Source organism: Anopheles maculipalpis, chromosome 2RL, assembly GCF_943734695.1.
Source record: "Anopheles maculipalpis chromosome 2RL, idAnoMacuDA_375_x, whole genome shotgun sequence".
Lineage (NCBI taxonomy): Eukaryota > Metazoa > Arthropoda > Insecta > Diptera > Culicidae > Anopheles > Anopheles maculipalpis.
This window is the reverse complement of record NC_064871.1, coordinates 48,124,603-48,142,598: the sequence shown is the minus strand read 5'-3', so window position 1 is coordinate 48,142,598 and position 17,996 is coordinate 48,124,603. Positions and strand designations below refer to the sequence as shown.

The 17,996-nt window shown below is 43.7% G+C and overlaps 2 protein-coding genes across 2 annotated transcripts in view; both read left to right on the top strand.

Annotated features, from left to right (window-relative positions):
• Nucleotides 1-3,862: 3,862 nt before the first annotated feature.
• LOC126557442 (choline dehydrogenase, mitochondrial-like) lies at nucleotides 3,863-5,909 on the top strand. Its single transcript, XM_050213223.1, has 3 exons — nucleotides 3,863-4,041; nucleotides 4,131-4,364; nucleotides 4,429-5,909. The coding sequence occupies exons 1-3, from the start codon at nucleotides 3,873-3,875 to the stop codon at nucleotides 5,907-5,909; spliced, it is 1,884 nt and encodes a 627-aa protein (XP_050069180.1). The 5' UTR covers nucleotides 3,863-3,872.
• Nucleotides 5,910-13,926: 8,017 nt separating this feature from the next.
• LOC126557225 (zonadhesin) overlaps nucleotides 13,927-17,996 on the top strand; it is a 33,690-nt gene continuing 29,620 nt past the window's right edge. The window contains exon 1 of the mRNA XM_050212929.1: nucleotides 13,927-14,031. Coding sequence (XP_050068886.1) covers nucleotides 13,942-14,031 — 90 coding nt within the window. The 5' untranslated portion in view covers nucleotides 13,927-13,941. The remainder of the gene's footprint in view (nucleotides 14,032-17,996) is intronic.

The following is a 17,996-nucleotide window of genomic DNA, read 5'->3' as shown; positions in this document are numbered from 1 at the left end:
AGCATTTTTCTCCTGCTTTTCCTGGGATTCAGTAACGAGTTGCCACTAGCAAAATAACAATTTACCGGCGCTCGAATCGATGACACTTTTGTTTTGACAGCATGTAAACATCTCGGTGAAAAAATTATATACATAGACAGCAGGAGAAAAATGTGCCAACCAAGGGTGTCAATAGCACTGCCGATCCTGGCACTACCTGACCTAAGCAATAAACTCCGCCCCATCAAGCTTCTGTTCACAGCTTCTATGGCGTTGAAATCACCGGTCGCCACATCCTGATGGGATGTCATGGACCAACTGCCATGGATACACGACACACAGAGCAACGGTGTCAGCTAGACACCGGTTACGCGACAATCCTATCATCAGATAAACTGCATCAGGACCGTCTTATTAGATTTTTACGCATCAGCAATTTACATTGAGAAATTTCAGCAATTATTTTAACTTTTTTACAAACAAAAATCCCAATAGGTTTAAAAAAATAGATAAGCCACATCAGCAAACGTTTTCTCTTAGATTAAATCGTTTCTTGTATACAGTAGAGACGCGAATGTATTCTCGAAGGCTCAAAGCCTCTATAAATAAACATAAAAAAATTGGGACTTATTTATTTGGAATGGTACTATCGGACCCAACTTGATGAGCTAGCTTAACCTCCAAGAAAGAAATTTATAATATCATAGAGTGTCAAGCTTCGCATAACATGTATTGAATAACGACGTATTCAGCTTATTCGTTTGAAGAGAGCATTGTAGGATAAATGTATCTGAATATAAAAATAATCAACAGTTTGAACAAGAAGTTTCAAGTCCGGTTGGAAAATGATTTGCAGAATAGTGAAAGGGAAGGTTTTTCTCACCTTGCCTTATGGTCTCAAGTTGGCGCTATTGGACTATTAGTTCGATGCAAAACGCCTAATCCGCTTCTTTTTCCGTTCATGGGGTGATAGGATGAGAATTGTTATCGGTAAAAAAGTTTAAGAATTGACCGCACCATACGGAAAAAAGTACGACGTTGCAGCAATAACTTATTAACATTAAGAAGCTTAAATTTTAGGATGAAAACAAACAAATGTCTCTTTACACAATATTATTGAAGTACATATCTGTTTCGTGAAGTAAGTGTGTAATCAAAACAAATAAAGAAAATACAAACATTTCATTGGTAATCATCCATATTTGCTTCGTCCAACATTTTCGAAACAAATCAAATATGGGAAATCACGTTTCAAACCGGCACATCGGATGCTTAAGCTCATCAACTGGCGGCTGCATCAGCGATAAAAAAAAACCACAGTAATGGTAGCATCCGTCAAACAAACCATGTCACGATGACAAAATCCATCACTCCCAGCGAGTACTTTGCAGTACATATCCCGTACCATCGCAACAGATGCTACGACAGTGCAGACAGCCCTCGGGCACAGTTCGTGATCGGGGAGTTGAAGATTGATTCTGAGCGGCTTCTGCACGCCAACCAGCCACACAAACACACGCTCCCAAAAGCAGATGAAACATGTAACCTTTCGACCGCAGGTGAGCCCACTGCACGATGGCTTTCTCGGCTAAGACGAACCCCTGATACTGATGCATCACGAGAGGCTCGGGAGCGTTGTTCCTTCCCAGTCTAACCTATTTCACGCGAATTTGCAACACTGACCGCACGTCGCGTTTCATGGGTGCGTTGAATTGGGTGAGAGCAAGATTGCATTTCTGTTGAAATGCTCCTTAATTTTACTTCAACCTGCTGTGCACAGTTGGTTGATGGGTAGACATACATGAATTATAGCGAAATAAAAATAACCCAATTTTCGTCCGACTGTATATGAGCAGGGCGCATCGCGAAAGCACACTCAGCTGTAAGAAAGCATCGTTTGCATAAATCATCCATTGTTTCAGTACGCCCGCGATAGGAAGAGACGGCACGCGGTCGACGGACGGAACCAGCGCACCGGGTTGGGATATGATCCGTTGCCTAACGCGCTGGGAAAACGCAAACGTAAACGCCCTAAAGAGGCAAAATATAATATTCCGTGGGTGGAAAAGTGAATGGGAACTCCGGTAACGAAGCGCGGCCCGGTGCAAAAATTAGGTCAATTCCATTATGCGTTTGACATTATGCAAAAAAACAACGGACCGAGGATTATGGGGATGCACGATTGCTTCATGCTTTTCCAACAAAGCCTACGTTGAAGCCGTTGCAGTGACCCTCAAAAAGGGCTGCTAAAGGTCGGAACGGTACTCCGGGTTGGAAAGTGGTGCAGGTGAGTTTCCCTATTTCACGCTTGCGCCCTGGAAATCAATCGAGGCAATTTTATTTCCAAAGTCGAATGGGTAGTTCACGGTGAGGTTTCGTCGATTCTATCGATTGGTGGTGAAACCAATAAGGAAAAAAAATCTAATCTTAACTGGCTATATTTCATAGGCTCTACAAGTAATCGGTTAGTGTTTCAATCAAAAATGTCTGTTCCATCTATGAACGGAGGGAGATTGATCTAGAGCTGACCTTGGGTAGATTAGGATTGATTAGCGTGCGTCAAATATCACCAAACGCGGTTCGATCGACCTTGACAGATTGCTCGGCTTTATTGCCTGATGGTTGGTGCAACGTGGGAAAACGTTAAGTAAAAGGTGTTGCAGAGATACCTAATAAGCTTAATGCTAAGTTGAGAAGTATATTCGAAAAATTTACAAATTGTCGGAAAATAAAAAGGGTACCTGATTACGTAAAAATGTGAAAATATAAGGCTGTGGTACAAATATTTAACGAATAGATTCGTGCTTTTTTATTAGACTTAGTGAAAGATGTTCAATAAAGGAGTATATAAAATGATCATTCAGGAAATCGCCTCTTTAAAATTTTTCTTTGCACAACAAATCTCTAACGAATCTAACGAAGTTTTAATCTCTAACGAAAACATGGCCCGACAACGCTGGACAATAAATAAAACCATTCATCAAATATTGAATTCAAATAATTTTGAATTCAATATTTGTTTTATGTTTTTTCTTCCTCCGATTGGTTTATGTAAAAAATTACAATTTTTTTAAAAAGTTTATTTAAGTTATAACGCACAACGGGTAATTTCTACACAAACAAAACATTGTTACAGAAAATTATATATTTGTTTATGTTTTCCTCATATAAAACTGTGGTTCTTATAAAAAAAGATGTTGATAAACAATTTATGAGTCAAAAGGAATGATCAAATCCGTGAATGTACAAAACTGATAAAAGGAACCGATAGTTTAGCGCCAAGAATGGTAAACTACACTAAAAAACAAAAAAAAAACACACGGTGCGAAAGATCGAAAAAGCAAAACAAAAACAGAGAAGAAAGTAATAAGATAAAATAAGAAGAGATCGAAAGAGAATTCACGCATTAACAGCCGTCGAAGCAGTGAGAAAACATGAGAGATGGTAAAAGATCCAACAAAAGAGAGCGAGAACGTGAGTCAGTCGGCTGCGTACAACGTCAGTAAAATGTGGGTCAATTGCGTACTTGACATTTTTTTTTTACAAACACTGTCGAAGTGTAATTTTTGGCAGCTCGTGTAAATCGAGTGAAGTGAAGTAAAAGTAAGTGACGCGGAAGCACGATCGTGTGTTTCTATTCTTTCCTCATCCATTTCCCAGTGTGGGATCCTTACCCTTTGGTACAGGCGCACAAATTAAGGTCACGACGTATACCGAAAATGAAAACAAACGTTAACGGAAGAAATACCTGTTTTTCTGCGTATTGAAGGGCCCACCGTCACCGGAGAAAGCAGGAGTAGAAGTGAAGTGTCTCATTCAGGATTACTAGGGGAAGAACGGGTCTTGGCTGTGGCCTTCGATGTTAGTCGGTGTCGATCGTTGGGTGCGTTAGGATGGCCGTGAATGTGCGATGGTTGATCGGTTCGGTGTTGCTAGTGTTGCTGGTATGGGCCGGTTGTCTGGTCCAGCAAAGTAATGGCCAGTTGAGTGCTGGTGGTGGTTCGTGGCTGGACAAGTTTAACAAACTGCTCAGCCGATCGAAGACGCGTAACGCAACGGAAGGTACGGGTCGGGAATATAGGTCGATTTAGTGTGTGAAACCACGTGTGTGTTGACGGTGTCATTTTATATATATTTTTTCTGCGCCGTAGACAACGAGGTGCTCGATTCGGATGAGTATGATTTCATCGTCGTCGGCGGTGGAACAGCTGGAATGGTGTTGGCCACTCGGCTGTCGGAGAATCGTAATTGGAAGGTGCTGCTGCTAGAGGCTGGCCAGTATGGTACGAAGCTGTTTAACATCCCGATCGGATTCCAGCTGGCCGTACTGTCCGATGCATACAACTGGAAGTTCTTGAGCGAACCTCAGCGTCATGCCTGTTGGGGTAAGTGACAGTAAGTTGTGCTTGGTGCCTTCGTTCGTGTACTAGGCCTTATTCTTATCAACAGGAACGATCGATGGTCGTTGTCCGGTCGATATCGGGAAAGGGGTTGGTGGCAGCACGCTAATCAATGGACTAATCTTCTCACGCGGAAATCGAGATGATTACGATCGTTGGGCAGCAGCCGGCAACGATGGATGGTCGTACGATGAAGTTTTGCCGTACTTCCGTAAGTTTGAAAAATCCATTGGTGAAAAGCCGGATGGTAAGTTCCGAGCTGCAGGGGGTCCTCTACGTGTGGAGCGATCTGCTTATCGATCGGAGCATGCACGCATCTATCTGGAGGCGGCAAAGGAAGCCGGATATCAGCTGATTGACTACAATGGCCGTACCCAGTTCGGAATATCGCCCGTTCAGGCAACGATGACGAAGGGACAGCGACTATCAGCTTACAACGCTTATCTACAGCCTGTTCAGAAGAAGCGTACGAATCTTAAAACTCTGACCGGTGTATTGGTAACGAAGATTATGATCGATCCAACAACGAAAGTGACCGAAGGAGTCCGTTTCACAAGGAACGGTCAACAGTTTGAAGTTCGAGCACGCAAAGAAGTGATCCTTTCGAGTGGTGCCATCCTAACTCCACAGCTACTGATGCTGTCCGGTGTGGGACCTCGAGAGCATCTGGAGTCACTCGGCATACCGGTGGTTGAAGATCTTCCCGTCGGTCAAACACTGTACGATCATCTCGGCTTTTCCGGGCTGCAAGTCGTGATGAATGGTACCGGATTTTTCGCACCCGGAGACATCCCTACCTTTGAGAACTTCTACGAATATCTCAAGGGCAAGGGCGTGCTAACCGTGCCGGCAGCAGTAGAGCTCGTCACCTACCCAAACCTAACGCTCGCCGGCCGTCGTGGACCAACGTTGGAGCTTACGAATCTGATCAGTTCGTTCGCGGTGGATAAGGGCACCACGGCAAAGAACAGTGTGCGCATGCGAGACGACATCTACGAAGCCGTTTACCGACCACTCGAGACACAGAACCACTTCACGATCATCGTGCAAAATCTACACCCACTGTCCCGCGGCACGATAAGTCTACGCAGTGCCAAACCGTCCGATGCGCCGGTCGTCGATCCGAACTATCTGGCCGAAGAGCTGGACGTAGACGTGGTGCTGGAAGGCATTCGTGAGGTTCAGCGTGTTCTCGAGACGGAGGAGATGCGTCGCTACGGTGCGACTGTGTGGGCCGCACCACTGCCGAACTGTGTGCAGCACGAGCCCGACTCGGACGACTACTGGCGCTGTGCAGTGCGTACCGTGTCGTTCTCGCTGACCCACTTCACGTCCAGCTGCAAAATGGGGCCACCGACGGACGACGATGCGGTCGTTGGCCCCGACCTGCGGGTGTACGGTGTGGAGAATTTGCGCGTTGTCGACGCGAGCGTTATCCCGGAACCGGTTTCTGCGCATCCGATGGCGGCCGTGTATATGGTTGCGGAAAAGGCGGCCAATCTGATCGCCCAGCAGTATGCGGACGATTGAGCATGGGATGGGGCGCTCTGCCTCAAAGATGGGGAAGGGAGACTTTCTCGAGACGGTGCGACTGTATGAGGAACATGTCGTAATGGGACAAGAGCGATGAGTTGGAGCGGATGCTTGGCGATTATCACATCATTGGCATCGTCTGGTGGATCAGGAAGGATGCCGGCGTTCAGGTCCGGTAATGCTGAGGTTTATTAGGTTAGGAAGATACACAACGATCGATAATAAATTAGCATTAATTTATACAAACTTTCGTAATGGGCGCCGCTCCAGATGGACAGCGTTTCTTGTATTGCGGGAAAATTTGGCGGATTCCCATCTGGAACAGAGATATATCCCTGTTAAGATAAGTTCAACCGAAGGAAATCTATACATGGTAATAACTTTTTGTGTTCTAAAATGATCATGATACGATCTTTGAACAGAAATAAAAGGCAGTTTTAGCAAGTATTATGTGTTTATACAAAAAATAGTTTTATTTACACTTCAGTACAGATTTTTTTAAATTGTTCAAAAATAAAAAAACAGTTACTTAAAAAAAGTTTATTTCTTGTAACAACAGTAACGTAAATAATAAGATAAGAGTGAGTGAGTGACGACTCAAAATTATTAAATTGATTTTTGATTTAAATTTTGCTGTAAAATGTTATGTCCAAATGTTTAAATGTTGCAATTCATCAAAACAAATTTTTACTTCAAGAGGGACGGCCTGGCCGTATTGCTGTATTTAATCAAAATTAAGTTTACACAAACCTGCAAGATAAATAGTAAAATGAATTTATATTTTTGAAAGTAAAATGTTACTATTGTTATCCACAAATGTCGTTTTACGTCCGAATTATTTTACAACCTTTAACATTTTTATGTTCCAACGATCATCCTTTCTCCTCATGAAGCACTTTTTAGCTTCTTCACTGTAGTTCCCTTTCTAACCTGGCCGGCCGAAATCCGAATCCGAAAGGAATGGCTTTTCAAGTGAATATCTGATAAAACTTTTGATACAATGTATCACTCAGCTTGCAGCTGGCATAGGTTTCTGATTACATCTTCAAGAAGCTACTCATCGTATTATAAAGTTTTACTACGTTTGGCACAGTAGCATCTGGATAATAGTATCCGAATGTTTTGGAGTTACAAAATACGATTTTTGGTTGAAAAGCTGGATTTCATGACAAGATTTATGTTAAACATGAAAGTGTTGATAAACGTCGACATACTAAGCAATTAAAACAGCAATGAACAGCGTCATAAAGTACGGGTAAGATCAGCTATTGTGGTGAATTTCTTTAACATTGTCTTCATTTCTCAGACTAAAGAGGGCCAGAACTTTATGATTGTATGTTGTATGGGCTAGTTGACTATAAAGTGGTGCTAATCAGCGGCAATAATTGATCTAATTCAGGACTTTGCGATCTTAAAGCTGTCTCTGTGGCATCTGACAATCTGTGGATGTCTCTTGAAACGGTGCTTACAAGATTTAAATTCGTTTACATTACAAACATAGTATTGTGTACCTGAAGAGTAAATAACAAGCATCAAAGTTGAACACACCTTGGCCATTGCAATCATTCATAACAAAACAAGACATTTGATATGATTGAAAAATGTGTTGAACACATTCAATTATACTGTTGTCAGAACCTGCTAGATCTACAATGTGGTGATAACGGAAAACAACGACCGATGGAACATCTCTTCGCCCAAAAACGCACCCCCGCATACAACCACCCTTGACGTGCTGCTCCTTTTACAGGTCGTCCAGTCACACGACAAAGGGACGTCTTCATACCTTCGATGTCATCTGCGATCATCGGCGTGGCCTCGGGATTTACTCGGGTGTTAATTATGTGTTTCCCATCCCTGACACCCTGCGGGCATCAAGAACGCTTCACCGTACACTCGTAACTCTCATTACCTGAATGTCAGACGGTTTATTAGAAGCCTTGGCGGCGAATGACTTTACACGACCGCGTAGCTACCGGCACCGAGGCACCCACCAAAACGTGGCCGCACATGGTTGCGGAATGTTGAACGGGCGCATTTCCTTAGCCGAGCAGTCACGCGGAGCAAATCAAGCGAGAAAATCAAAACAAACAACGCCAAGCCACATGCGGACACGCGTGTGAGAGATGTTGTTGAAGGGTAGTGATCGCTCTCCGTGAGTGATCGTGAGTGATCGTGAGTTTGAAAATGGTAGGGGAGTATTGAAAGCTTTCATGTAGCAAAGGGGGATGAAAAGCTCATCGTGAGTTCTTTTTGAATTCACATATGGGGTTGAATTCACATTGAATTCACAAAGCGTTGGTTGAACGGTGATGGAGACGTATTATAGAACTGGTAATCCGTAGAAGACTTAAATCTAGATAAAAAAAATTTAGAACCAATTGACAATCAATGACTTATATAAGCACGATAAGCTGATCTAGATCTTAATTTAAATTTCAAACTGTATTAATATCTTTCAAAAATTTATAGTAATCCTTTACATAGAGTCAACTAGTAACCGTGTTCTTCCCAATAATGCACTGAGCACCTAGCAAAAGCTTTCGCATTCACTCATCTCCGAGCGTCAGCGAACGACCGTTCCACCTCCACCAAGCGGCCCGGTACGCCAACAGTATGACCTGACCGAAGTCTACGCGTGACGAAGCCCGACCAGGTAAACCAGGTGGCAGGCCACACAGCTTCATCAGTACGATTCAAATCGCGCCCCAAAGCAGTCGTCAACTAGACGAACACCGGGTAGTCTTGTCTGTGGTACGTGCGCAGATCCCTACCGGACAGGCCGCATCGTTCGTGTAAGTGCATCTGCCCTTCGTGGGAACGTGGTTTACTACTGCGATACTACCTACCGGCCGTGTGGTGTGAGCGAAAAATAAAACACGAATCCATTAGCGGCCGAGGATCGGATCCGACACGTTAGAACTGAAGATGGATTGTGAGCGTGATATTTAGGAGAGAAAATAGTGCACCGGTGCAATGGTGCATGGTGATGTTGACTACTGGAAAAAGATGAGGATGGTGATGAGTTAAGGCGTGTGAAAACTGAACTCGCTTTAAGTGTGTGTGTGTGTGTGTGATGTATTTGTGTATGTGCGGGGGATTGGGTGTTGCATTGACGTAGCTACTAAAGTGCGCGGTTAATGGGTGGTAGCATGCTGATGCTGTGACCGTTTGGGCCGCTTTTGTTCGATTGGAAACGTTCAAGACGCTTTACGCTGGTTAGTTGCGGCAACGATCTGTCAACCAGCATATCGTTACACCACCCAAACGCTCCGTTTTGGGTGGAGGTGTTATTTGAGCCGGGTGCTGTAGACTGCAGACAGTTAAAGATGACAAGGAAAATCCGATTGTTCGTAGATTGAGCAATACTAATCGTTTGGACACGGCTTTTGTGACGAAAGTTTTATTTGTTTATGAGAAATGTGTTTTTGGAAGCTAGAAAGATGAACGACTTATGATATTAACAGATATTGGTTCACTGTGAGCCTATCTCGGATTAATTCATCGCACAAGTTGAAATTCGTAATTACAAGTTAACCTTCCTTCACGTGGAGACTGTACCATGCGTGCCATTAGACATACGACCGAACGAGCGTTTGACATATTGCAAGTTATCGGCATCAGCAAAGTAATCATAACTTAACAGCAATTTATGACACCTCCTTGGGCGACGAGGAGATCCAGCTGGCTGGTGGCTTGATGCGCCAACCAACTTCTAGCAGTCAACGCCCACGACAACGCCACCATCACTCCTGTACACCGGCTCTTCAGGTTTCAGTGCCACGTGATTAATGCAAAGTTTTCGCTTTACACACTATTATTTATTAATATAAATTTCGATCCACCCACCAAGGTCAAACCGAGTAACCGAGCTTCAGGTGTGGTCGATGATTCACAGCTTGTTGTTTTTGCAACCAGATATTCTCTCCTTTTTTGCATACCATCAATGAATCGTCTGAATGGGTAGGAAGCGAAAACACGTATTTCCGATACGGTTTATCTCAAGTTCCGGATAATGATGATCCGATGATTAATGATGTTCTGATGCGTAATGAACGCGATGCAGTTTATCATTCTTATTGAAGAAAACTTGTCATTGAGCGTGTCCAAAGTAAAAGTCATTACCAAAAACCTTGCGCACAGTATAGTTTTGATTCGGTTTTATTTGAGTGACCCCGTTTCGCCCTGACAATCACTTTTAAACGTATCGGCATGATTGTTAAATATTACTCGAAACGGTACCCATGCAACACGCCGACAATGGGTGGAGCCTTTCCAGAAAAATAAACAGCAATAAAATAAACATTACAGACAAAAGTGCACTAACTGCATGCCAATTGTGCAATTTGGGTTGCCCATTACGCAACTCGATTGCCCTCTGGGAATTCGATCAAGCATGAAAGGATGCAAAAAGTACGAAATTTACAATGTAGCCCGTGTTACATACAACAATATGTTTTGACATTGTTTACATTGTTTGTGCCTTACAGCTAGACGGTGGGCTTAAAACTAACTAACCCGAATAATTAGCTAAATAGTGCAGCTCTCCCTGGGATAGAGAATATCCTTCTACTATCACGCCATATGGAAGTCTCTAGTCCAGTGTCGCTAATAAAAATGCTTCTGCCACACATCACAAGCACTATAACTTGATGAATGCTACATCGCGTCTAAAAGATCTCATCCAAGCGAAAATTCGATTCAGCTGTTCAAGCAAAAAACTGTGACAAAAGCGCAACCTTCGATCCGCAGCAGTAGCAAATGCAGGCTTTTTGTTTCATTAAAAGGATCGTCTCTCCTTCGCCTCCTTAAAAAGGGTGCAAAATTGTAACAAGCCGTTGGTTAATGGTTAATGGATTCATCACTCTTCATGGAGCTGGTGTTGTACGTCTGTAAGGAGACTTAGATGCTAAGATGTGATGCTCGATGCGTCCTTCCACCGTCGCATAACAGCATCAGAAGTTGCTCGTTGACATCCATTCTTTCTACCGAGAGTGTGACATGTGCTACCACTTGCGTCTATATCTCACCACAGTAAAATCGATCGCTAAAGCGATGCACAATGTCACGGAGAGTATTTTTAGCCAGGCTAGTTTGTGTTTCTTGTGCCATGCGCTAATTATGCGCTTTTAACGCGTGTGTCATACTTGAACATGAAAGGCAAATTTTGTGCAAAAATTAATTATTGATCGCGCACCATTAATGTGGAAAAGAAAACATTACCCACAAAATGGGAAAATGACAGCCCTCAGCATTAGAGGAAAAGTAGTAGAAAGCTGGGCTGCTGGGACAAAGCGAGTGAGCGAGGGAGATCTTAAGACTGCACAAAGAAATAATTCTGTTAATTGAACTAACATTACCACACAGCATCAAAAGGTAACCTTGATCAGTCCGCACTCCGATCATCCGATTACCAACCTCAGTTGCCACATGCACAGCACAGCAACAACCTCTTTATCGCACAATCTCGTTGTTGATGTTTGATGCATACGGCACCGTTGAAGCGTGTAAAGAGCAGCCTCTTAAAGCTATTTCATTGAAGATGTCATTTAGTTTTGCGCCACTGGAGGAATCGTACAACAAGTGAAAGCAAAATCGATAAACGGACACTTCTATTTTCCTGTACTCGTAGATATCTGACGGGGTATATATGAACTGAAGGGAAGTTCTTTGTAGATGAACTTCACATTTGCATGCATGCATGGATGGAGTGTGTCTCATTAGTGGATTACTTGTTTACATTGCCGACACAGATCGGCCATCCGGTATGTTCATTTGATTGCTTGTAGCTTCAGCGTTACCATCCATGAACTTCAAACCATGACTGAGGTGACTGGTTGCGACTAGCCAGATTCCAAACCATCATTGTATCCTTCTCAAACAGTCACTTACACCCGCATATAGACAGGTAGCTCGTTAAGAAAATTGAAATCAATTAAAAGCTAATGATAGCTGCATGATGATAGTGACGACGAAGACGACTGTTGCGTGGGATCATGAGTAGAAGGAAATCGTTAAGCACAAAACTGTTGCACAGTTCCTTCCGACCTCCAGTCAGCCAAATGTCAACGATGCTTCGGTTCATTTTCGGTATTTTTGTACTAGTGACTTCCGCACGAAGGCCTCACCGCAGGCTTGGGTTGGATGTTATCGCCACAGTAGCATCTGCCAGCAGTGAGATCTGTTCGAGAGTTCGCTAGGGCCAGCTACTAATTCCATCCATTGAGAGATATCTGATTTCATAGCACCCTGGCAAGGGTTTGCCTTCGGTAAACCACCTCCTACCGGGTTGAGACCGGTGCGGAGGACGGCTAGCTGAAGATTAATTATCGCGCAATGCGTGGTGCGTGGTGTAGACGTGTGCGGCATCGAGTACAAACATCGATCTAACCGGGCACAGCAATTGTTTTGCCCGTACACGAAAGGTACTTGCCGAAGCAGAGGTGTATCTTGGGTTACGCGTGATGTTGCCAGAGAGCCTTTCGTCATGCCCTTGCCCACTGATGGCTGCTGATGTCCTTCAGAGGAACCAGTGCGATATAACTGTCCGTATGATGAGCCTATTTCGAGATTGTGGAGGATTGTGTTTAGCTGAAGAAGTACATCCAATTTCCAAATTCTTTCGTTGTTTTTTGTTTTGCTTTCGTCTCTCTACGCATGACGTACAGCATCGCATACCCGCAAGCCATTTATCGGTAGGCAAATAAGCGTTTAAAGATAGTTTAAACTTGCTGGAGAAACTTCGTCGTGCGTCCACAGCTTAGTCGGCTATATGGCGTGTCCTTGGGTTTAATTTCCGTGCACTGATGGACGCGAGATGTCAGGAACGATACAGTTGTGAAATGAATGGATTGCCCATTGAAGTAGGAATATGTGATGGAACCAAGTAATATTCGTTTACATTGCATTATGGATTGTTTGCCCCATAAAAGGAGCAAGGTTGTTATGTTTCAAATCAAACACGAAAAGAATGAATCCATCTAATCCGTTTAGGAAACTTGCTTCTGCTATTTACGCCCGACTCTGGTCGCACCTTAATCCGCTTTGCGAAAGTAATTGAGTGATTTAACTTACTCAGGACGTAGCAAATGACGCGATAATCCTTTTAGAACAGGTTATTAAACAAGAAACATCTAAAAACAAAGAAGAAAGCAACCGGATGAACGGGACGCCACAAAACGCAAAAACCAACTCCGATCACATTTGCTATTTCGATCAGAAAGCAGCCTGCTGCTACTATCATTATCCTTCAGTCGGCTGCTGATTGCGTAAACGGGGATGGGGAAGTAGTAAGCGGCACTTAGCCACTGTTAATCCTCTCTCGCACAACCTCCAGATTTCACCCACTAAATACTATGATTTGTGGCGATGAAATTGAGCGGAGGGTTTTTTTTTCTTCTGCTCATTGTCGGTGCGCGGCACGATGATGATGATCCGGTTGATCTTGCCACTTTGCAGTACTTCTCATCCCTACGGTACTCCACCATCGAGCTACCGTCGATTTTGCGTGACCTTCGCTTAGTCGCAAATAATAGCAAGAGAGTCGCTAGTAAAGACTGCGAAAAAAAATAAGAAGATGGTGTTGAATGCTTATAGCTTATAGATAGCGAACTGATCGAGCGATCGCGACTAGGCTCTCACGCACAATCACGATCGCGCGATGCGTGGCACGGCGGTTAAATGTCAGCTGTGGTGTAATCGTAACCGAATGGAGGAAGATCCTTTTTTGTGTGGTTTTGGTTGTGGTGAGCGTTCTGAATTAATTCTTTCTATCTATAACAGGAACTCCGTATCCGGCTTCGGCTTCGTCCACAAATCAGCGCTCGTGACAACGTGACAACAAGCCGTGTCAAATGTGATGACTTGAGTGCAAAAATTCTGATATTCTGAAGCATTGCAGTTGACCTGAATAAGTGATTAAGTTCTAGTGGTACTACATTTGAGAAAATCGTGTCAGTGCAAAGCAGTGAGCGTGTGAGCGTGCTTTACAGTGTTGTCAGTGCGTGTAAGAAGATCCTTAGCCGAGAAGATGGGAACGCAACACCGATTGCGTACCTTTGCGTCCTTCGCAGTGCTGTCATTCCTGGGACTTGGTTTGGCGCAGGATGACTTGTCACAGGTAAGTTACCCTGTTTCGGGGTATTTCCCAGCTTCAAATCGGTTTAGTCTTTAGTCAGTATTAGGATTCGGTGACATTTAGCAAGCGAGGGAGCCTTTAACCAGGTCACTTTCTCAATCGTTTACCAATCCAAATCAATAATATATTCGCAAAAGCGTTTGCCGAGTAGAGTACCGGAACCGGGGTGTCTGGAATGGATGGCTTGGTGGACGGAAATGTCAGCGGTGGAATAATTTATGCTCCGCGTTGGGTTTGTGCCCTTGTGGTGGTTGTGTCGCATTGGCATTGTGATCGCAACCGCACATATCGTAGAGGGCGAAAGTCGTCGGAACGCACATTTGCAAGAACACAAGGCGTTCTGCAGTGTTGCAGTTGACTTGGCTCTATCGGCGTTTGCATCGTTGAATGTCAGATCGGAAATCAATCGCTATTGAAGCGTTGTTGAGAGTAGCAAACAGCATAAATTATGCTTACCGCTGGTAGTTTGCGATTGCATAATCGGTCGATCGTTTCGATTGATCGATGGAAGAGCGCCGCGTTCCCGGTTTTGGGAGATGCGATCTTTCTCGATCGTCTCGGTTTTGCGGTTTGCCTGTTGAAGGTTGTTAGTTATGGCACGTGATTGTCACCTTGCGGCTGCTAAACTATTGCAACTGCATTCATGATTAGCTGATCAAGGTCGGAAGGTGTGAAAAGTCATCGCTTGTCACTGTTAACTGCCGTTCTTGAATGAACAATGAAATGAGTTAACAAAGCGAAAAGCAATCAACTCTTACTTAGAGTTTATTTTCATTTTAAAGCCCATCCTCGACTTCGTGTTCATAATTTGTTTGCCAAGTCCATCAATCTGACAGAAACTCATCATTTTCCTAACCTATCAATAAAATGCGTTATTTGGGACAGACGATCGATTTGGACTAGCGCATCATGAATATTCAAACCCAGTGCCAGTGTCTTACGAAAATTCGTTTGTAAATTTTATGCTGACGATGATAATGATGATGCTCATACTCGTTAACGCCCTTCATTGCACCACCTTGTTGATGGGTGTTGATCATCTCGAAAAACAAGCCAAGTTTCGATTGGTTATCATCTCTAGTGTTTTCTAACCATGTCTGAAGCACCCGGTATTTCGATAACTTCGATGATTTTATCGACATGAAGGCACGCGAGTGCTATGCCTTCACAACTTCCACACCCATACGCATCACATTTGTATCGAGCACGCACAATCAAGGAACAGCCTGGACATACTATCTTGAAAATCAGGTTTTTTCCGAACGGTCCGGTCAGACAATCGAGTCCCTGACCTGATCTTGTGAATGAATTGCACCAGCGACGACCCCAAGCAACGAACATGCGACGCACGGTGCAACATACTGTCCGTGTCCCGAATTCGTTTGCCTTTCTTCTTCCAATCGATGACACCGTCGCTGTGCCGCTGGGAGACCTTTCAAGACCTTTCTTTTCTTTTTGCCCTCTGAACGCTGATGGTGGTGGTGAGTCCAAACTGGCCCCAGGGCGGGTGTAACAGATCTATCTCCGAATGCAGTTTTTATGAGGTGTTCGGCCGGGATAGAACCGGTTGTCTCATTGTGCTGACCAATGTCAACCAATGTACGATCTCTGATCAACCCGGCTGAACCGAAGCGACTATGTGACTGCAAAACGGTGCAAAGACTCCTAGAGTGTGTGACTTACCAACGGGTGAAGTACTACAATCAACGACCTAAAAAGTTTTTGCGTCAAACGAATGGAATGTGATTCATGGATAAGACCTTACCGTCCTAGTCATGGGATTTTCTCTTCCCCTGAGGGGTTGTTAGAATCACGCAGCGTATGTGGTGATTTCCCTAGCGTCTAGACCTAGGAGTGATCATTATGGTTTATGTTCGATGAATCATTGACCATGACGTTCCAGAGCTGAAGATTGCAAACCATTTCTTCACGAAAATCAAGGCCATATCAGATGAATAAGAAGTCATGATTCATACGACTGCATTTTTATAGGTTTTCCAATGACTTTAATCTCTTTCGGCGCCTCGAACGATCCCACCCAAAGAGTTTACGAGGTGACAGCGAAGTTCGTTCCTGACATATGGAGCCACACGTTGAAACGCCCATTTAATCGTTGCGTTAAAGTACGGGAACTTGTTTACGTTGGTGCTTGAGATAAATTTGAACTAGCGTCGTAAAATGACATCTTTGGCTAGGGTTTCTCACAAACGGAAAGCGACAAGGTGGCGGTATGTGCTTAGTGTCGTCCAACGCAAGGTCAGATAGTTCAGAAGTGTTAGACCAGCACCAAGGGCTCCGGATCTCCTCGTGTGTGCAAACACGGTATGGCACGGTTGATCGACATTACCATTCCATTTTCGGACACGATCCCGACACATACGTGGGCTTGTGCTTTGGACCAGACGCCTCCACCGGTTCTCGTGGGTTACGGTGCCAGTATCGCTAGGTCGCAAGCGGCAAGTTGACCATTTCGACCGAGAAATAAATGCATGTGATGGCATACAGAGCATTTGTGCATATGACTCATATCGTTTTACCTTAGAATAGTTTTCCACGCAACAATCAAACAGACAAATAGGTTTTCTCAATAACGACCACGACATTGCCGTGGTGGGCGTTAAAATGGTGGAAAAATTAATTTGTTCCAAGCATATTGCTTCGTGTCGGTTGAACTAAACGAGTTCATTTACACGCATGGAGTGGAATGGCATTCAACAAACAACAGAAAGAGAGCCACGGAACATTGATGCAGCCAGTGTTTTCGATACACTGGACCCAATAGTGCAGCAGCAGGGACAGTTGAATTCTTTTACATAAGACAGCGTGTGAATTGCGTGGCGTGTGGAATTGGGTGCCTTATTGTGTGTTGCCGTCGTGGTGGCCCTGTCTTTGGATACTTACTGCCCAAAACGTGACACCCGTAACGCCTTTGGACATGGTGTGGTCTAGTGCATTTTTTTTTCGGTGGTAATGATGAGAAAATTATGATCGGGAAGCGAAAGTGAGTGTGCGTGACGGTGCGAGAAATGGTTGCACCCAGGGGATGCAATTTTGGTAATCGGATCAGTGAACTGTGCAGTTATTTAGCAAATTAATTGCTGCAAATTGCTGGGTTTCTAGTGAATGCTGTGGTTTCTACAGTTTGAATTTCGTTTCTAGTGGTTATGTACCGTGTTGAAAACGTTACAAGAACAATTAAACGGACGATCATCTGCTGTATTTAACGTCCCCTTTTTGTGACTAAAGGAACTGATTACACAAATCTACTGCACAACCGATGATCTGCTGGTCTTATTTATAGCACGCGTAGCTAAAAATTCAATCGTTACTACATACAACATGCCAATGATAGTCAGCTAGTATTAGATTGGTGACTAAAAACACTTACTTTGAGTGGCAATTAAAATAAAATTTCGTCAGATAACGAAGATGATTAAATTTTGAACGAATCCTACATTCTAAAAGCATCTAACGAACGTAAAATCAATTGGAAATACTACTTACAAGGCTGCCTGTTATTAGCTGCGCTGTAATTCCCTGAGATAGGTGGTAGCAATCGTTATAGTAAAAATACATTTTCGCCTTTTCTCACCTCTTTCCGGGTGAGCCCTGGTCATCATTCGCTACTCCTTTTTAGGTAGTAAATTCTATTGGTCGGTTGGGAATCATCTTCAATTCATCTTCATCGGTTATCTGGGACTTCCGGGGTAAATTGGACGGCAATGGCTGTCGTAAATAAAATGTTCGCCTGTTCTGAGTACTTTTCTAGCCTTGACGATCAGTTACTACTCTGGCTTGTCCAAGATATGTTTTAACGTTTAGATAGTTGCCATGATAGCTGAACCCTTTTTTTTCAGCAGTTAAGCTAGTATGAAGCAAAGTCTTGATACTTTAACTGAATTGCCTCAACTGTTTTTGCTATCATTTTAAACTCCTTCTAGATTTTA

What these genes read in the sequence shown, in the direction of transcription:
- LOC126557442 (XM_050213223.1), top strand. Translation starts at nt 3,873, where the DNA reads ATGGCCGTGAATGTGCGATGGTTGATCGGTTCGGTGTTGCTAGTGTTG. An exon ending in GACGCGTAACGCAACGGAAG is followed by an intron (nt 4,042 to 4,130) that starts GTACGGGTCGGG and finishes TCTGCGCCGTAG; the next exon opens with ACAACGAGGTGCTCGATTCG. An exon ending in TCAGCGTCATGCCTGTTGGG is followed by an intron (nt 4,365 to 4,428) that starts GTAAGTGACAGT and finishes TCTTATCAACAG; the next exon opens with GAACGATCGATGGTCGTTGT.